Below are 22,357 nucleotides of genomic sequence, written 5' to 3'. Positions count from 1 at the left end.
CAAACGGGGGACATAGACACATAAGATAAGGTATATATCATCACTTCACTTGATGGCTGATCAAAGTGAAGAAATTTGTAAAATAGGTTTGAAGATGTTAGAAAACGATAGACATAGATAAGCAGATACATAAGACTCATACACTTTTCCGTTACTTTTTATTGTTTGTTATATGTTAGTTTATATCATAGTTGAATAGCAACCAGGACAGTTCTTGAGTTTACTGAATAGTTTTGTGTAGTTATACGCATGAAGTTTTTCCGCCAACTTAGCTATAAGTTTAAAATTAGTTTATCGTTTCCATTCAGAGTTGAATTTCCTGACCTAATGAAACATAGTAATGTAGTTCCACTGTTTAAATCAGGTTGTACCAGTGACCCTACTAATTATAGACCAATATCTGTACTACCCACTTTTAGTAAAATTTTTGAAAAGTTAATTTTAAATCAATTGATTCGTCATTTTTTCCAAAATAATTTATTGCACTCCAAACAGTTTGGTTTCACCCAGGGTCGTTAAACTACCGATGCTGGTATTGACTTGATACATAATATATTTGAAACCTGGGAGGAGTCTCGTGATGCACTTGGCGTCTTTTGTGACTTATCCAAGGCGTTCGATTGTGTTGAACACGAAACATTCGTTAGAAAACTTCACCATTACGGTATTAAAAATAAAGCATTGGACTTAATGACATCCTATTTAAATTGTAGAATACAAAAGGTGGATATCAATGGAAAGAGGTCCTCTGGATCAACAGTTAAAATGGGGGTTCCACAGGGCTCGATTTTAGGACCTTTTCTATTCCTTATTTATATAAATGATCTCCCTTATATTGCAAAGGATAAATATCAAATTGAGTTGTTTGCTGATGATACATCACTTATGTTTAAAATACACCGTTTCATACCTAATTTTGATGTTGTTAACAATGCTTTAACTAAAGTTGTGCATTGGTTTGAAGCTAATAACTTCTTACTTAATGGTAATAAAACGAAATGCATTAAATTTACTTTACCTAATGTTAAGCAAGTGTCAATCGATATACAGCTTAAAAACGAGAAATTAGATATAGTTGATACCGCTGTTTTTCTTGGAATAACGCTAGATGCCAAACTCCAATAGGGCCCTGGAGTATAGCCGAGTGGTTAGCGATCCTACCTACTAAGCTAGAGGTCCCGGGTTCGAATCCCGGTAGGTGCAAGCATTTATATTATGAATGTGGATGTTTGTTTCCGAGTCATGGATGTTTAAATGTATTTATGTATGTTTATATGAATTTATGTATGTTTAAGTAAGTATATTGTATTAAGTATATCATTGTCTTGTAACCCATAACACAGGCTATATACGCTTAACTTGGGGCAAGATAATTTGTGTGAAAATTGTGTCAATATTATTATTATTATTATATAGAAAATTTATCAAGTAGACTAAGTTCTGCTGCATACGCAGTAAAAAAGATTCGTTCCTTAACAGACATTGAAACTGCAAGATTGGTTTATTTTAGTTACTTTCACAGCATTATGTCATATGGTATATTATTATGGGGTAATGCTGCTGATATTGATTCTATTTTCGTGCTGCAGAAAAGAGCTGTTTGAGCAATTTATGGTATGGGACCAAGAGAGTCGCTTAGATATAAATATAAAGATTTTAAAATTATGACTGTTTCTAACCAATATTTATATGAAAATTTAGTGTATGTTCATAAAAATGACAATAAATTTCAAAACATAATATTAATACTAGAGACAAAAATAAACTCTTAATACCCACTTCTAGGCTTAGTAAACTCGATAAGTCATTCATCGGTAATTGCGTTAGATTTTATAATAAGCTTCCTGAGAACATAATGGAAATGACCCTCAACAAGTTCAAAGCCATTAAAGCAATTAAACATAAACTTATGGAAAAATCATATTACAATTTAAAGGATTATTTAGATGATAAGAAAGCATGGGTATGAATTGCTCTAAAAGATTTTAGCTTTAGTTACCCTTAATTAATTAAAATAGTATTTATAATTATGAATAATTTTTAAAAATTGATAATTTATACTAAAAGCAAAATGGTCAAATTATGAGTAGAGGTGTTTAGTGAGTGTTGTTGAATATATTTTAGATGAACATTCTTGTTTTTTTGTTATTTGGTTGAGTTCCTGTGACAGTTTTCATCATGCTCGCTTAAATGTCACTGCTTGTGGCGGTGACGTGGGACGGGTCGTTCCCTTCCCTAAAATATGGTCGAGGGAGGCGATGGCTGGCCCATGCATTTTTTTAATTCGTTCTTGCGAACAGGCTATAGCCCGGGCCCTTACTGCCTCGTCTTTAGTATTTTCATTTTCAGTATTTTTTTTAGTATTTTGTTTTACAAAAAAGTCCAATAAAGTGTTCTCATCTCATCTTTCATCAATAAAATTTTCCTTTTCTTTATGTTTTCACTATTTTTTAAAAGTTATTAACAACACGATTCACTTTCCTCTAATTAGCAACGTTTAGGTTGAAATATTTCCTCATGGTACGAATGAATGAACGAACTAAATCAGTTTGCGATTCAATTTCTTGATTTGACGTCAAATAAAAGTGGATAGCTTTAATAACGTTGTGGTACGAAATAGCAAAGCAGTTAGGTTGTCAATTGAATTGCAATAAGAGTTCATGACCCCAGAGCATAATGCGACTCAGTGCTGCACAATGCCGAATTGTGCTGATGCTTAGTTGGAACATGAATTAGTTGTAAAATGCGCCAACAGATTGCGTGTGTACCAAGTTCAGTGTTGCAAAAAAATATTCATAGAGTTAGCAATCTAATAAGAAAATAAGATTTTGTCTTCTTCATTTTGATAAATATGTTCATTTTCAGGAAAACATTTATGATGTCTGCTTCATTAAATGATTCGATCAAGCCATTGCAAAGTTGACAAAAGTATACTTCTGTTCAATAAATTTGTGTAAGTATACTTTAGAATTATAAAATGAAATTGTATTCATATTTTAAATGTGGTATATAAAATTAAATAGTCATTGTTTGTACATTAATTAGTTTTAATTTTATTTATTTAGAGCATTGGTAACAAGACCATCAGCTCAAATAAACATACAATAAACGAAGAATATTTAAATCATTTTTCGTAAATTTGTACCTTTATCCATAGTTGTGCGAAGCGTTGCTTTAGTTGGAACACTCAACGTTGAGCATTATGCCGCATAATGCGCTCTAGTGCTGTAATTGGAAAACAGTCACTCTCATTTCAAAGATCGGCTTCGTATCTCTTGACTTCTCGTATTGCAGACAGACGCCCATAGACTTGGGCAGTTGGTTTTTTACTTTCCATCAAGTGAGCCAATTGACCATTTATCCTTGTTTCGGCATAGTAAATATCCGCCCACGATGATTTAACAACGTAAATATTAGACGGTATTTCCTAAGATATGATTTTTAAATAAAACAAATTAAATTTATGTCAACACAAACGACATCGCGTGTCCGAGTTTTGTCGTTCATCAGGGACAGCAAGAGATTTATAACTGGTGTTAAAACGTAGATCACGTACGACAACAGTCTGTAAATGGTCGGTTGGGCTTCAAAGTCTGTGCAAACTTCGGGTTAACTCGCTATAAGATGGTACTGTGTGTAGTATGGTATTCTAAGGGGATTGTTCATATTAATATGATCTTTTACCGCCGGGCTGAACCATCGACTCGGATCTCTACAGCCCAATACTGATGAGATCAAAGCAGGAAGTTGAGAGAAAGCGGTAGGAATTGATCAATAGAAAGAGTATTGCATTTCATCACTATATTGCTAAACCATGTAGGTAATGAATTTTTCTAACTCAAAATTCATCTTTACTCAACACAACAAAAACGATACAAATTAACAATTAATTGATTATTTACGTTCACCTTTACCTATAATTATATATTAAACTAGAATATAATGCCTGGCAAACCGATGACGATCTGTCTTCACTATGGACGGCATTCGTTCTTTTTGAGTTCCAGCGCTGAGGGCCTACGATCAACTTTTAATTAGTGACAGAATTCCGATGCAGTTCAGTTTAGGTACCTAAAATGAATCGCTAAAATTCGTACCATGAAGTGCCTTTTCTGAATGGCGTTAGAGTCGTTACGAAGAATGAACGAAATAAATTTGTCTGTGGTCCGCGGTGTGAGAAAGAAATAAGGCTCTACAGTCGTTGCATAAGTTTGTCTCTTACTTGAACCATATGCGTTGCGTTTCGAAACCTAAAATGAGATGATTTTAGCGGATTTTTAAAAATACATTATAAAATTGCGCTATTTAGGGCAAATTATAAACCATTAAGCCCTTTTTAGTACTTATTAAATAATAGCAAGATAAATATATATAGTTATTTGAATTACAAATTAAATATTTGTTAAGTTGTTTTCGTAAAAATAACGAGTTATGAACGCACCTCCATTGATGTTTGATTTGACAGGAGCACAAAGTACATTTTTTTTAATTCGTTCTTGCGAACAGCCTTTACAGCCTCGTCCTTAGTATTTTATTTTCAGTATTTTGTTTTACAAAAAAAGTCCAATAAAGTATTCTCATCTCATCTTCCATCAATAAGATTTTTCTTTTCTGTATGTTTTCACAATTTTTTAAAAGTTATCAACAACATGATTCACTTTCCGACTTGATTTGACGTCAACCTAAATTAGATAGCTCTAATCACGTCGTGGTACTAAATAGCAAAGCATTTTATTTTAAGTTGTCAATTGAATTGCAATAAGAGTTCATGGTAGGCCCGCTGGTCGCTAGAACACTGTCCTAGAGCCAGTCTGCCGATTGAGTTAGCTAGCTTTCTGAATAACCTTTGTGGAGATCACCACCACAACGAGGTGGTCAAAGAAGAGTTTTGCTGGGAGGAGAGGGAGGTGTATTAACGCCATACATTAGTATCCGCCACGATATAGCGCTGATCTTGCATTTAAGATTTCCACCTGTTTCGGTCTCCTCAGAATTCCTACGAAGTGTAAGAGAAGAATAGCAAAACGACTTATTTTTTGGTCAGAAGTCCCGGAAGTACAAGGTGGAAGAAGTCGTCGAACATAAGGGCATATAAATAATTAAATGTAAATAAACTTAAAAAAAAATGCATGAGTTTTCATATAAAATGGGAATATTTTCCTCCACCTATTGATAGTACGTAGCTTATAAAAAAACGACAGCATGTTACATATTTGAGTTACGACTTAGCTACTCCATCTTGTATAACGTTGGAATTGAAAAGTTTTATTGTTTTATTAACCAAGATATGGATAGCTTCCGAGGATTGGAGGGGAACACCATAAATGGATTTGGCTACATTTACCGTTTTTAGGTACATATGTAAAAGTGAAATAAACAAAGTAAAACAAATTTTACTAAATATACTTTATTCGTTGTACAAAGGTTTTGTATAAATGTCACCGATGATGTCACGTGATGTGCCCCCACACTGCAACAGCAACGTGCGCGAGCATCTCACTATTCACATCACACATTCACTTATTCGACCGATTTACTTACTCTAGCGGCTAGCCTCTCGAGTCTCGAGACACACATTCTCTAAACAATAGACTTAAACCCAATTTCACGAATGACAATTCAAACTAAGTTCAACAAGTCAGTTTTACGTAAAACTAGTTCATTTGCCACGCGATTTCACCAATACATTCTGACCGCGTTCACGTAAACTGCCTAGTGCCTTTACGTGTCATAAATATAAGAATGTATCAAATATCTGTCAAGAATGTCTTATATTCTGTGTGTCTATGTGTCTGTTATGATAAGGACAGTGACAGCTCTTGAACGCGATCAAACGTTAGACTTCCAAAATTCGGTGGTCAAACAGTGCCTACTCTTTTTGAAGTTGATATATTTCATCTTTGAATTGGTAAATTTTTAGGATACCTAAGAGAATAAGAAAAATATTGTACTCTTTTTAGATATTTGTCAAAATTGTAATAACTTAATAAGTTACGTACTTCAAAATTTTCTTTTGTTTAACTTGTATGGGTCTCATCGTCGATATTAATTTTACCTAAGTATATCGTGTATATCATTTGTTAAAGACTGTATGTTCCCTGAAAATAAATAAACTGCGTTAAGTTTATGTTAGTGAAATGCGAATTGAATCTGTAAACTTGTTTACAGGCGTAAACTTCGATCAAAGTAGGGAAATGGTGAAATCAGCCCTTAGAATATATTAGCGTATACACGACTTGACAGACCGATCAGACGTTAGCTAAGGGTTTAGTAGTAGAGGTAAGGAGAATCATCTCATATGGGAGAAAAGTTAAAAAGCGTCCAGATTATATAGTAAAGTAACAGTTCAAATAAATAATAGTTAAAAGAAACTAAAAAGCACGCTTTATATAAAATTCAACTAAAAAATAGAAAATAAATTTAAATTGTAAATTTTAATTGTAAAAAAAAGCATGGGGTGCTTTTTAAGATATTATTAAAATAATAATTATTCAACACCCCACGCATTTTATTACAAATAAAATTTATTACATTCATTTATTATTTATTTATTACAATAAAATATATTTTTTTTACACTATTATCAATTTAAATTTATTTTCTATTTTTAGTTGAATTTTATATAAAGCGTGCTTTTTAGTTTTTTTTAACTATTATTTATTTTTCATTTTTTAGTTGAATTTTCTATTAAAGCTTATTTTTAAAACTATTAAGTACTTTAACATCAATTCCTGCCTTATCGACTATAGATGAAAATTATATAAATTAACAAAAATCATATTTTGCAAATTGAAAAATTGAATAATTTTATCAAATTAGTGTAATGTCATCGGTCCTCGATAAATCTACAAAGTTTGAACGAAATCTAGCCGTTTAAAGTGGGTCAAAATCGCGACCAAAGAAGTCGGTTACAAACATACATACAAACATACAGGTGAAGCTAATATAAAGCGTATAAAAACTTCCACAATGGCCCTGATTTAGGCACAGGGTATGATATGAAGTATGAATGTAGCAATTTTAGATGATTTGAAGTACGCCGAGTTAAAATTTTAATAATATCATTGTCGACTAAAGTAGTTAATTTTTGATGTAGTAAAAATAACGTTAAAGAATTGTTATTGGGTAACGTGCATCTAGAGTGGTTAGTTATTTTATATTTGGCGCTATTTTTAAGATTTACCCTGATGCGACTGTAGCGCCACCCTTATATAATACATTTTGACGGACACTTTTTCATATACACAGTTGATTCTCCTTACCTCCACAATAATACTAAGCCTATCATAGGTGAGTATTTACGACTTGTAATTCAAAATCAGTTAGTGTAACACTAGATACGCTTACCTTTTCTATACTGCTCTGTCTCTTTTAAAGATATCTCTCGCACTCTTTGTTTATCTATTCTATTCTCTATACCAGGGGTGCTCAAGCTTGAACCGATGGCGACCTACCTCAAAATTGTTAGACTACGGTCGTCTCTGAGAGGCTTCAGTAAGTGTGATGAAGGATTGTCGCCTAGGTAGAGTGTCACGAGGACATAGTGTAGGTCTGCTCTAAAATGTCAATGAAATAACTCATAATAATTATTCAAAATTGCAAGTAATTGGTTCTTACAAAATAAAACGCGTTCCAGTGTCTAAAGTTCTAAATTAAAGAGTGACTTTGGATGTTTAATCTGCATGACACTGCATGTCCTGTACTTTTTATAAGATGGAACTTAATTACCGATTTTAGTTAATTAAAACAAAATCTGTGAATAGTTCTGTATCGGATTTTCTTCTCGAGATCGACTCAAAAAGCACTCGCGATCAACTGTTTGAGCACCCCTGCTATGTATGCTAGAATATTGTAATTCTATGGTGTAAATATCTAATAATTAGTGATTTTAATCGAGCGTTAATTTGCTTACCTAAATAATTTCTGTATTCTGAGACAATTTGATACTATAGAAATCGTGTCTATCTGTACATCGTCTTCAGTTGAATTTAATAAATAGATGAAAAATTATTAATATAAGCTCTTTTATTATGACATTGCAGGTATGAAACATTATATTATGATATAGGCTTAGATTAAGGATTGGTCTCCGCTGCGCTCCAACTAGATACCGCACTAGCTAAGAACAATAGCTTTTTTATTACGGCAACTATTCGATCTTGACACTCTTTTAAAATTTGTAACATACGCTTCGTGTTATTTTACATTGAAATTAATAAAATACAAAATACTAACTGATGATATGTGATGTCTTTCTTATATCTTGTAGTATTATTTCTACAAAGTTTTAATACGCAACCCGGCATTTTAGTTTCAATTATTAGCAAAGTTTAACAGAACATGTGACACGTCGAGGTCACACATTGTACGAGACTGGCCCAGTATGCCCACTTGGGCGTAGTATTAGGTGCCGCACTTCGCGACTACGACTGCGGTATCTAGTTGGAGCGCAGCGAAGACCAATCCTTAATCTAAGGATATAGGATAGTAGTAGGCTGGGAAAAACTCTCTTCGCATATATTATATGTAAACTTGTAATAAAATGTGGTCCTTTTTCAAAATAATGCTAGACCACGCACATCTTTAGCCACTGAGCAGAAATTAAGAGTTTGGCTGGGAGGTGTTAATGCATTATCCACACATCCTTAACCTTACACTCTCAGACTTCCTCCTGTTTTAGTCTCTTCATAATTCATTAGGCTGTGCCAGGTTAACGTAAAGGGAGGACTGCCAAAACTATTTGTCGCGTTATTTTGATCAGAAATCCCGAAATTTCAACAGCAACGGTATTATGCACTGACAACTGGACTCGCGGCTGTCAGAGTACTTTTGGGCCTGTTTGATATTGCCTCTTGGCCATGTAGCAAGAGTCTGCGGTACTAAAACTAGTGATGACAACCTCAGCAAACATCGATAGATGGCGGGAAACTATTTACAAAAAAAATAGGTGTACTTTATTACGTTGATTCTTGAAGTATAAATAACACGGAAAACGAACAAGTTAATTCAAAATGCAAAAATACTTCAGAATATTGTACTTTCCTTTGCAGCCATTTGTATTATACGTCAATATTAGTTCTCTGGACGCTCGCGAGTGGCGCTTCAAATAGGCACAAATAAATTGCTGTCAAACATATGGACCAGCCTGTCCAGTTGTATATATACAGGTCAGTGATATTATGTCACTCCATACAAGATGACAAAAAGTCATGTAACAAAAAAGTACATCTATCAAAAAACAAAGTCTTGAGTTTTTATGTAAAATGCGAAGAAACATTTTCCTCAGTCTATTCGTTACTAACACACAAACGGATACTCTAAGAGCTACCAAAATTAATTAATTTACAAAATAACACAGAAATAAAACTGTAATTGTTCTAATCGTTAAAGGTCCCGGGTTCAAATCCCGGTAGGTGCAAACATTTATATGATGAACATAGATGTTTGTTTTCGAGTCATGGATGTTTATATATGTATAATTCAGTAAGTATATTGTATGAAATATATCGTTGTCTTGTGCCATAGTACAGGCTATGCCAGTTTAGATCAAGATAACTTGTGTCAAAGTGCAAAAGAAATGGTTTTTGTTTGAGGCTCTTTCACGCCTAAACCACTGATCGTATCGACATGAAACTACCACCATTCGATGCGAAATTTATCCTAGATGGTTTATGGCTACTTATTTTCCGAATTACAACGATCCTTCCTTTTAAAATTCGCCCAGGGAAGCGGGCGGGAACAGCTAGTTTTATATAATCTTAAAAACTGGCTAAATTTTCATCATTTGTAAATCAAGATACTATGTACATAGAACTAACTTCAGTCTTTTTACTTAAAATGAGGAACTGACGTTTCTATTTAGGTACCTATTTATACTTCAAACCTAAGGAAACCATTTCCAAAATTAATTTATGCGGCATAAAAAGATATAAAAATAACCAAAATACATACCTAGGTACCCCAACATTTTGTTAAATATTTATCGTAGCTTTCATTTATGGCTAACTTACATCTAACCCTGTAGACTCCGTTTGAACCCTATCACTTATATTAGATATTATAGTACTTATTATACAGTAACATCATGTGCTTAGATCATGGACTGTTCACTGTATGGTTTTTATTATGTCATTGTTTTTTAAAAATTTGTAAACAAAAAATAAGTTGAGTTTTTTTATGAAAATAAGGGAGCAGGACGTTCAGGTGATGGTAATTGATACGCTCTGCCCATTACAATGCAGTGCCACTCAGAATCCTTTAAAACACTAAAATTCTGAGACGTAAGTACATTACTGTGTTTCGGTCTGAAAGGCGCCGTAGCTAGTGAAATTACTGGGCAAATGAGACTTAACATCTTACATCTCAGAATTATTGTGTTTTTCAAGAATCCTGAGCGGCACTGCATTGTAATGGGCAGGGCGTAACAATTACCATCGGCCTAACGTCCTGCTCGTCTCTTATTTTCATAAAAACGGCGCCCTTCAGACCGAAACACAGTAATGTTTACACATTACTGCTTTACGGCCGTTGTGGTACTCATAATCTAGCCGGCATCCTGTGCAAAGGCGCCTCCCACTGAATAATTCCATAGTACACTGCTAGACGTTGGTGTCGAGCGGAGCGGCTAGCGGGCGCAGTTCGACGTCAGCGGGGGCGTGTGCGGCGCGGGCGGGGGGGAGAAGTCGCCCGTAAACCGCACGTAGCGCACCTAGCGCCGCGAACGTGAGCGTGGCCGTCGCCACGAAAGTGGGCGCGGGGCCCCGACGAGCATACACGCTAGCCACGAACACGGGCCCCAGCGCCCGCGACACGCAGCCTGCGCCCGTCAGTACGCCCATCCAGACGCCCTGCGGTCGCGGCCCCAGCACCTGCGGAACCGCACCACACATTCATTACTCATTCCATGCTTTTTGATTTCAGATTGAAATAATTCTTCTACTTTTTATGACAATGAAAGACGAGACGAGCAGGACGTTCAGCTGATCGTAATAATACTCCCAGCCCATTACAATGTAGTGCCGCTCAAGTTTCTTGAAAAACCCAAAAATACTTAGCGGCACTACATTGTAATGGGCAGGGGGTATCATTACCATCAGCTGAACGTCTTGTGGTACCAATAATCTAGCAGGCATGCTGTGCAAGTGAGCCTTCCACTGGATAAGTCCAGTAAATGTAAGCATTGGAAGGATCGTCGAGCTGAGGTAGACGACTTGACTGATCGAGACATTCGAAGCTTGGTATTAACGAGTATTTCGTAGGTTGAAGTAGTTGGGGCCGGATCATCAAGCGCCCGTTCTATGCGACAAACCGCATACTGCCAGTCGGTTAACACTTAGACACTGCTCTCATAGAATGAGATCTATTTATTTATTTATTAGTAAGCCAACGTGCATACAACTATCTTAATCTATAGATACATTTAAAAATTATTTTATAATGTTGTATACTCCACTTACAGACTAACTCGACATGCTTAATAGTATACATCCTTTGTTTAACTAAAACTTTTGAAAAATTTTACAAATTAAAGCCGCAAGCAAATGGCTGATAAAAAAAAATTAACTATGTTCTTACTTAATAACCACGAAAAACTAAAGAATAAAACAATGACTAACCATCTTGCAGTACTTTCATAATTTTTTTGACTTCTTTTTTAAATTATGGGGCAGAGTGCTGAAAAATATCTATACCAGCTCTTTTAACCAAGTTGTTGTAGGTGACAACTATTCTACACAAAGGGGCGGATCTGCCTAGATTCGATCTAGTTAATCTAGGCCTGAACGTTCGTTTTTTGATAACATACGACCTAGCTATGGTACCGCCAATTGAACCCTACTCAACAGATTTGGGCAATCGACCCCTCCTATATATAGATATACTCTAAATATACCACTATAGAGTGTACTTAGACTTTACTTGCGTAAACCTTAGCTAAATGTAAGCTTAGCATAATCTTTGATTTCGTTTTTATAATCATTTGACAGCTAAAATTATACTAGACCAGTGCAGAAGTCTTTGAAAATGATAAAAAGTGAAAAACAATAATAGTAGTATGAAACCCAATGGAAACCAATGTTGGAAACTAAAGAAATTAATAATAAAAATGAAAGGAAAAAATTTGTATATCTCTTTATTAATTACAACTTTGCCGTTTGACTTTTTTCCATAGAAGTTGTAGTTTTGCTAGAAATCGAGATAAACCATTTTTTACCCCTTTTCCACTTCCCGACCTCAAATCGCCCGTAATTTGTTTTTCCTTTCATTTTTGTTATATTTTCTTTGCCGGAAATCGAGATAAACCGGTTTTACCCTTAAACACCCCCATTTTTGGACTTCCCGACCTCGGATCGGCCGTTGTTTATTTTTCCATTAATTTTTTTTATATTTTCTTCCGTTTCCAATGGGTTTCATCCTACTATTATTTTTTTTAGTTTCAAAAATTATCGAGACTGAGCTTAAGCTAAGACAGCCCAATGCAAATATCAAGTTCGCGTTTCATCACTCTTAGCAAAGTTTTACGTAGGTAAAGTCTGAGCAAAGTCTAAGTACGCTGTATAGATGTCAGCTACAGACTGGTAATGTACTAGCTTAGTTGATTTTGATATCAAGATTATTGGAACGGATTCGAAACATCAATAATAAAGATAGCTCAAATCAAAACATCAGTCATCAAATTTTTAATTAAAAGCTTACAAAATAATGTATAGTTTACCTTAGAGAATATAGTCTGTATGAGAGTAACCCCCAGCGGGTATCCAATAGACACGCTGGTATAGCCCAGGAAGAACTGTGTGAGCGTGATTCTCCGGGAGGTGAGGCACCATGGCTGGACGGCAGCAGGGCAGCCTCCCTCAGACTCCAACGCATCGGCAGCGGCTAGCGGCGGACCATCTGGCCCCCAGGGGATACAGAGAAGGGAAGCCAGACCAGTCAGGAGGAATCCCCCCCATAGCAGCAAAGCTCTGGAACCACAAAGTATTCAAGTAAGAATATTTTTTGTAATGAGAGAGAACTTGTGTTATATGTCCACTCGACTTTTCCAGAAGAACTGCCGACGCGGCTGGTGCTCACCTCTCCTCAAACAGTTTGGTGAGCGGTGTTATCATGGCGAATACCGCGCAGGCGATGAGAGCACCAGCACTCATGAGAGCCCCCATATACTCGAGTGCCTGCGTCTTGCTCCAGCCGAACTGGTCCATGGTGAGCGAAGTAGCCAGCGTCTCAAGCAGCACGAAGTTGAAGACCAGCACGAAGAATGCACCCACCAGCATCCAGCTGCTCACGTAGTCTGGCTTTATGGCCTTTATAGCCTCCTTCTCTGTAACGTGAATCATCGATAGCAGAACATCCATTCACTGCAGCTCTATAAATAACATTTGGTGTGTACTTGTGTAGTGCGACTTTTCTATATCCTCGCCTTTCAATCGTTGAAGTTCAATACGGAAAATGGCGGGCTTTGTATTTTTTATTAATTCAAATTATAGCAAAAACCATCAACAATTTAGTGGCGCGGGGGAGAAGTAGCGCTTTATGCCTACCGCGCTCGGGTAACGATAAGCATACGGCAAAAACTCTCAATGCTCAAAGTTTTCCTTAATCTAGTTAAGAATCTAAGAGTTCGTTGGACATATCACCAGAAAAAATAGCCACAACCACCAACAACTGATGATTACTGGGAAGGTAGACGGACGAGAGATCGCAGCCCTATAAGATGGTTTGACCAAATCTGCACATCTCTGGATACCGGAGTTCATGACGGACTGCACGTAGCCAAAGACAGACACAGATGGCGAACTATAGTCAAAATGTTGAATCCTCAGAGAAATCACGACCTTTATGAGGAATACGACGCGAGGAGGAGGCTCAAAGTTGAAATTAAATTAAATGCCATTTATATAACCTGTCAATTATGAATGTCAAACTCGGTTTACCAGTCTGTTTGCCTTGCGCCCGCATGGCCTCTCGCGCGGCGATGGGGCGCTCTCGGAAGCAGCACGGCAGCAGAAGCAGCAAGTTGAGCGTGCCCAGCAGGGCGTTGGTCCAGCCGGGAGCCGTGTACATGTCGAGGCGAGGGGTGGCGGTGCCGTCATAGGGCGCCCCCGGGCCAAGCGGTGCGGCGGCCGCCTGAAGCGCCGGCCCCACCACGAACCCGAGAACCTGCGCCAGCGAGCATCCTGCCACGGCGCGCGTTCGCTCCGCCTCGCGCGTAGCTGCCGATAGGTACGAACGCGCCACCGCCACGTTCGCTGTAGCGAGACCATCACAGAACCACATTCAATACACCGCCCGCCACCTGACAGTTAGGCTTCGATCTATAGAACGTACCTAGAGCGATTTCACACTACGTCCGATCCGATCCGTACCCGTGAAAACACGTTCCGAAGTAAATTTTTTGAAGTAGGCGTTACTTTGCGGAAATCCATAATTATACAAATGATTTGAGTTTTCTTTAGTATTAATTCCGCCAATATTTGTCTTTAAACAATTCGACACGTGTTTCGCCTCTACACGAGGCATCCTCAGAACGTGTTGTCTCGCTAAAATCTGGCACGAGACAACATGTCGTGTCGAATTGTTTAAAGACAAATATTGGCGGAATTAACACTAAAGAAACTCAAATCATTTGTATACGTTCCGAAGTATTCGTAGAGCTATCACGGGAACGGATTGGATTCGGATCGGACGTAGTGCGAAAGCGCTCTTAGACTTTGCTTACGTAACACTTAGCCGAGTGTGATAAAACGCGAACTTGACTTTTGCATTGGGTTAGTTTAGTTAAAGTTCAGAATAATTTCAGCTGTCAAATGACTATAAAAATGAAATCAAAGATTATGCTTAGGTTACACTCAGATAACTTTTACGTAAGTAAAGTCTGGGCAAAGCCTAAGTAAGCTCTATAGATCTCAGCGTTAGAGTCAGCGTCAGCAATCCCACAAGCCGTTGCTAACATAATATGAGCCACGAGTGTCTCATAGAGGTTTTTCTATTTATGAGGGGGCAAACGTGACGAAAAGTGGTGAGGAAACCACACATAGACAACACCAGGGGTCAAGAGCTGTGTTGCCAGTTAAGTTGGGAGTATACTCCTACCTTGAAATTGCCTAAGTCGTATCAGCTCGGGAAAACGACAGGCAGTAATTGATTCCACAAAGTGGCTGTACGAGGCAAGAAATTTTCTTGTAAAACATGCGTTTGTATAATGCCGTAGAATTCGACAGAATGGAAAGTAATTGGTACATTATGTGACATTAGAACCAATCTCAATACATAATAATCAATCAATGAATACACAATGAGTTTACTTGAATTAGATAGGTGCCTACTGTATATTTGTAGCTGTCATTAGATTCGACATATTGTTTGCTTGCTACTGGATTAAAATTACATTAAACAATAATATTAACATATAATATTTCAGTCTAGGGCCCGTGGCAGTTATATCCGTCTTATTAAAACTAGACTAGTTTCTTATAGGCTAGGTACTCTGGTCTGAGTGACTCTATACTTCTCGACGATTTAATAATACTTCTTCCTGAATGTTGCAAGCCGCAACATTCACATAATATACACACACACACGCACCTCTTAAATAGAATTAATATTAATGTATGTGATAATACTAGCATAAAATAACAGATATATATTTTTTTACAGTATATTAAAGTTTTGTAATTATTATTCTTAATCCTAAATTGGCATATTTGTAAAGTTATCTGTAAGTCTATTGTAATGGTATATAAAGCTGTTGGATTATTAGTAAATAAATAAAAATTTCAGCTGCAGGTAAATCTTTTAAAAGATAGACCAGCACTGCATTCATTATGTGTACTTATTATGTATACAATCCAAATAACACGGATTAATCAAATCCAAATCAAGAGAAATTTTGTTTATATTATATTGAACCCTGGCACGTCCCTTTCTTGGACTTTAAAAAAGCTTTTGACACACTGGACCACATATGAATGCAACAAACTGTCTTATATAATCAAAGGCAGCCTAAATATATAGGTATTTGGAGTTTTCTGGGTTATAAGGTAAATGCATCAGTAATTTTTTTCCATCAGCATATTTACAAGTTGATTGAATTTTTTTATGGAAAAGGAGAACAAACAAGCGTACCTGGGTTCACCTGGTGTAAAGTGATCACCGCCGCTCACATTCTCTTGTAACACCAGAGGAATCACAGGAGCGTTGCCGGCCTTTAAGAAAGGTGTTCGCGCTTTTTTTGAAGGTACCCAAGTCGTATCATCCCGGAAACACCGCACACGAACGTTCATTCCACAGCAGGAAGAAGGCTCCTTGAAAACCGCACTGTGGAGGACCGCCACACATCCAGATGGTGGGGATGATATACTATCTTGTAGCGTGTCGTGCGAAGGTAGAATTTGGCGGCAGGAAGTAGGTGAAACAGATCTTCGGAACACTCCCATTTTGTGTGCTTCTTTCAACCAAAAGTTATTTACAAGATTATCCTCGTAGATTTCATAACATTTATTAAAACTAATCATGTTTTCATTTTATCGAAAAAGAGGTTGAAGATGGTTTCATTTAAGAGCTAAATTGCAAAGATACACTATATATATACTATACAGATACAATATTTGCCGACATAAAAGATGAATGAAAGAAGCGGTGATTTTCCTGCCATTTGCTCTTTTATGTTCAGCATTTCCAAGGCGGTGCTGGTAATTAAGCACCTGGAGGTCAGTCTGGTGTGAGAGCAGAAGGTAGACAGCGGTACCTACCCGAGCTGAGACCGACGAGTGCGCGCGCGGCTAGAAGCCAGACGAGCGCGTGCGGACGCGCCAGGTGTAGGTTTGCGTATAGCGCGGACGCCAGCACGAACAGTAGAAGCGTTGTGGCCAGCGGAGCACGCACACTCCTCGCGCGGTTCGCCCACCAGCCCAACAGCGGCGACGCCACCAGCTGCCCCAGCGGACTGATGCCTACTGCTAGCCCCAACGCTTCCTTGCTGGCGCCCGGCTCCAGCTGTATAAACAACACATTCAACATTTTTTCAATGACAATAAGGTACGAGACGAGCAGGACGTTCAGCTGATGGTAACTGATATGCCCTGACAATTACAATGCAGTGTTAAGTCTCATTTGCCCAGTAATTTCCCTAGCTACGGCGCCCTTCAGACCGAACATACTAATGGGCACATATTACTGCATCACGGCAGAAATAGGCGCCGTTGAGGTACCCATAATCTAGCCGGCATCCTATGCAAAATAGCCTGCCGCTAGTAAAACTGGTGGTATTTACCAGCTGTCTGCGGGAATCCACTTAGCTGTATATCCTTTCTACCCAGGGCTGATCTCTGGACGGAAAGGCAGATCAGCATACATATACATTTGTATAAATATGTGTATTTTCAGATTTAAGTGAGTATGTTTAAAACGCAATGAGTTCTGTATGATAACAATCGAAACCACTTGTCACAATGCTTGCTTGAACCCAGGGTAACCAAATATATCCTGCAACAAGCAAACTATTCATATTCTACATAATATATAATACTTTGATTAATTAAAACTTAGTATAATTAATAACATACCTATAAGTATAGAATTTTTCGTTAGTTGGATATAAAATTAATTTCATATCACATCGTTGTATGCTCAAGGAAGGGCAATGGATTTATATCGTCACATGGACCTAATTATTTTGACAAATATTTACTTTATGAATTATCAAATCGCAAGTTATCAATTACCTAACCTACTTAGAAGCAAAAATATATTTCTTGAAGTACTTCATAGTTTTATCTAAGGTGGATTAGCAAATTGGAGTAGGTATAATATTTCCGTCAAGTGGTCGTACACCAGTGAGCTCATATTACAGCCCTAACATAACAGATAATAAAAGTATCTACTTTATCACTGCAACTCACACACTCGTTATAAGTAGTTCGATGGACAGATGGCCATTGGGGCAGTAAAGTCCTCGAATGGTTACTACGTACCGGAAAACGAGATGGAACGATGATCTGGTTAAAGGAATACGTTGCATGAGAGAGCGCAAAACCGATCATTGTGGGGATCTTTGGAGGAGGTCTTTGTCCAGCAGCGGATGTCTTCCGGCTGATAAGTTTTTTTTCTTAAATGAAAATAAGAGACGGGACGGGCAGGACGTTCAACTGATGGTAATTGATACGCCCTGCCCTACCCAATTCTTCAAAAACCCAAAAATTCTGAGCGGCACAACAATTGTGCTCGTCACCTTGAGACATAACATGTTAAGTCTCATTTGCCCAGTAATTTCAGTAGCTAAGGCACCCTTCAGACCGAAACACAGTAATGTTTATATGTCAAAAAAGACGTTTTCAGAATATAGAATACATACTATTTCAGTTACTAATAACACGCATTCATAAGCAACTGTAGGTACTTATCATCTTGCCAGTGGGAGGCTCCTTTGCACAGGATGCCGGCTAGATTGTAAGTAACACAACGGAGCCTATTTCTGCCGTGAATGAGTAATGTATAAGCATTATTGTGTTTCGGTCTGTAGGGCGACGTAGCTAGTGAAATTACTGGGCAAATGAGACTCGTCTCGTCCCTTATTTTCATAAAAAAACCTCTTCTTCTAAGCCTTCTTGAACGCTGATAGCGTATCTTACGGCGACGAAAACTCTATCCTCTTGAGATGATTTTTTATAAATAAAAAATAAATAGAATATAACACCAAATGAGGGTTATAAGAAAGGTCACCCAGGAGTTTGACCAACGTGCTGTCCAGGAAGTCCTTCGTTTTGAGAGCTTAGAGGGTGTGTGCGCGTAGTCGTGGGGAGCAGCCCGTGTTCGGTCACTTGTTGCTCACAGCAGTGGAAACTTCTGGCAAGCTTTTTTAGTTTGCCATTCTGCACTGATACAACATTGATTTGGTAGAGGTACCCAGTCAAACTAAAAAAAACTAGCGATCAAAATCTTGCCCGCGCTCCTCCTGTCACTTTGGTAGGCGTTTGGTTCTTTTTGCAACACCTAAACTGGCAATTCATTTCTGAATAGTATTGATGAATCTATGATTCGTCGCTTAAAATTTATTAATCATGTTGTTAACGTTGAATTTAACCAGGCATTTATGTAACTGCAATTAAATTTTACTTATTACTTTCCATAGCCATGACTCTAGTACTGGCATGTAAAATAGTTCTAAAACGCGCTATTTAAATTTATTGCAAATGTTTTAGTACTTAATTTAATGTTGGATAGATTGGTGGATCCCAGCGGAAACTCCATAGGGAGTGCCGCTTGCGCCTCTTTCTCCCCAAGAGAAGGTCGCCTTCGATGTAGGCTTGGAGGGCACCTGCCCAAACTGCAGGTGGTGTTTAGTGGGTAGGCACCTAGGTTTTCACGTGAGTCCCACATAGCCAACGCAGACTTAGGCTGCGTTGGTTATGTGGGATAGATTGACGTTCATCTGTCGTGGCACTATTCAACTCGGAAGTGCTTTTGAAGATCGGTCCGTTGTGCGGGCACCCAGCGCGATGCTTACACTACATTTCTTCACGCCAGAAATAGGCGCCGTTGTAGTACCCATAATCTGGTGTTCTGTGCAAAGCAACCTCCCACTGGAGGCTATTCCACTAACTAGCTAAGTTTTTAATATAGAAAAAGAGAGGTGAAAATTATGAAGCTATTTCTGTTTGCAGGTGACATTCCGTTACAAGTTACAAAATATGAAAAAAAAAATATTTTGGAGTGAAATAAATGACTGTTTAGGTATTCCTGTCCGAGGCAAAAGCGCTCAACGCCCAGGCAAAGAATATGTTATGCTCACGTCTAAAGTGGGCAACGTTGAATATCTGGGTCGTTCTACTCGAAACTAGAAGATATCTGCTGTATAAATTAAAATGATAATATAATAACAACTAGTAAAAAAAGAAGGACTCCGCGCCGTGATATTAGCAAGTGAAGCACCTTTATGCTAGTGTGTGTGCGGTTACGGGGTATACTAGTTACTAGTATTGTTTTTACTTAATATCTTCTTTATCATTTCTATTAATAATATCTTCTGAATCAAAGTAAATAGCGTCGCAAGTAACGTGCATAAGTCTTCACTTATGTCTTATATATAGAGTAAAGGTATGTGGCACTAATATTATAAGGCCCAGTTTCCACCAAAGCGAAGAGTAGAAGAGACGAAAGGAGATTAGCCGCGGAGCGGTCAGGTTATTTCCACCAAAGCGGAGAGGAGATGCGTAGCGGGGAGGAGATGTGAGCTGTGAATAGCGGAGATGTGAACTGTGAGAGCTCGAAATCAGTCAACTGATGTCTACGAAAGGAAGACATCTTGTCGTTACAAAAGTTATATATTCATTTGCTTGAGGCAGAGGAATTAGAGGTTGAAAAAACTCAATTAACACCCTTGGGCCTGGGACTTCCCTATTATTTTCACTCCCCAGGGAGTACAGTAAGTTTGTTTGTTACGCTTTTATGCCGGAGCTACTGAACTGATTTTGATAAAATTTGTCAAAAACTGCAATTCATTTCGATGAGCTTTAACTATACCAATAGCAGGTTTAGTTTGCCATAGCAATCTTTCTTGAAATAAGATTCATATAATATTATTGAAACGGGAACAGGAAATGGAATAGGAAATGAGCTATTCTTCAATTATAAACTTGCTTATTATTTTTAAAAACCCTTTATCTACCTACGCGGAATAATTCTAATTACTTCGTTACTACAAAATATATCAGCTAGAATATGCCCGGTATTTTTTTATTAACCATGTAACATAGTATTATGATGATATTATGATAAAGTTTTGATAATAGTTATGATAATGCTATGATAAGTGTTAACATATTAAATAATCGACGGTGCCTTCCCAGCGGACACCCAACCGACCATAATAAATTTCGTAAACAAAACAATAATTACAACTCATCGTTAGAAAGTATAAAAGTGATAAAATTTGCCCGTACTCCTAATGATTAAACAGAATATGTACATTCGTACATAAATAAACGCTATCCGTGTTATCTACCGACATTCTAAATAAAACGTGTTTACTTTCTTTTTCAATTTAAACCTCGAATAAAAACAGTTTAGTGAAAGTATGTATTATCATCATATCAAAATACAATTTTTCACCTCCAATAATTACAAAATAATAATTTAAACGTCATCATTAGAGAATGTATATAATTTGAATATAAAATATAGCTATGTAATTGATTCCAAATTAAATTAAAATTTATACAATTTATGTACAAACTGTACACTCATTAATGTCATATATAAATCAATATATTATTTATATTTTCAGGACCAAGCATTCATGTGATTAAAAATAATCAACTTTATAATAAGCTTTTTCAATTAGTTTACTTTTAACCTCAGATTTAAATCTATTTCGCTAAGCAAGTTACGTCATCAGGAATTTTATTAAAAATCGTACTATGCAGTTCCCCATAAGGCATAAACACACAAATCCTGCAACCAACAGCTCTCTCATTCGCTTGGAACGAACAGCTGTCTTTGTTTTGAAACGTGATACGTCAGTGTGTATCTCACAATGTACTATGTACCTATAGCCACGCATTTCTGTATCGTCAAGTGAATGGAGTATGACGCGGGTGTGTTACTGAGAACGATATCTAGTATTGGGCATTAGGCAATCACCTTGTTGAGGTATTATTATAATAAAAATACAATTGAATGCAGGTGACCTTGTCTAGGTAGGGCCATACTCCGGTGAGCACTATGCTGAACCCGAGCGACATCTGGAACATGGTGAAGTAGATAACGTAAATACTGCGCCAGCGCTCCCGTCGCTCCTGTGCGCTCTCCAGCTCATCTCCCGGGGCCTCCGGGCCGACCCCGCACCTCACCGCGCGCTTGAGCCGTTCCATCGTTCGTATCAAAAATATTGTTTATATTATTATGTCGTAACTCTATTAATACAATCCGTATGTCAGCTTTTATCGTCACGCAGTGTAACTCTCTCTGTCCACATTTTGGTTTCTCTATTATATTGTTATTATCGCGTTGCGAGTGGTAGCTGACCGAACTGTTGGTATGAATAATATGTACAACAAAGAAACAAAACAAAACACATGACGTAAACGAATACGCGTCGCTCAAGCGCCGAGCGGGGAGTTGCTAGTCAAGTACCTAGTCACGCAACACGAATCGCTATGCGCTCATGCGCGTGCACCACAGGCGAGCAAACCGCGCGAACTGCGCACACATACAGTATACACATTACACAACACACACACTATAACACCGCATACAGCCGTCAGCCGCACAGTGAGACTATAGAGTACAGACCAAAGAGTATAATAATATATAGGGAAAAGAGAGCCCTCTCTACGTATTATAAGCTGACTTTTTGAAAGCT

At 37.6% G+C, this 22,357-nt stretch overlaps 1 protein-coding gene and 1 long non-coding RNA gene across 2 annotated transcripts in view; both read right to left on the bottom strand.

The window, feature by feature from the left end:
- LOC126974509 (uncharacterized) overlaps positions 1-22,357 on the bottom strand; it is a 289,593-nt gene that overhangs the window by 167,216 nt on the left and 100,020 nt on the right. The window lies entirely within an intron of this gene.
- LOC126974445 (major facilitator superfamily domain-containing protein 8) lies at positions 10,208-22,180 on the bottom strand. The gene is made up of 6 exons (XM_050821938.1): positions 21,684-22,180; positions 16,749-16,992; positions 13,932-14,246; positions 13,072-13,318; positions 12,713-12,962; positions 10,208-10,868 (listed from the first exon to the last, which is right to left on the bottom strand). The coding sequence occupies exons 1-6, from the start codon at positions 21,864-21,866 to the stop codon at positions 10,599-10,601; spliced, it is 1,509 nt and encodes a 502-aa protein (XP_050677895.1). The 5' UTR covers positions 21,867-22,180; the 3' UTR covers positions 10,208-10,598.

Source organism: Leptidea sinapis, chromosome 32 (genome assembly GCF_905404315.1).
Source record: "Leptidea sinapis chromosome 32, ilLepSina1.1, whole genome shotgun sequence".
Lineage (NCBI taxonomy): Eukaryota > Metazoa > Arthropoda > Insecta > Lepidoptera > Pieridae > Leptidea > Leptidea sinapis.
The sequence above is the reverse complement of the archived record's forward strand: the minus strand, read 5'-3'. Positions and strand labels throughout refer to the sequence as shown.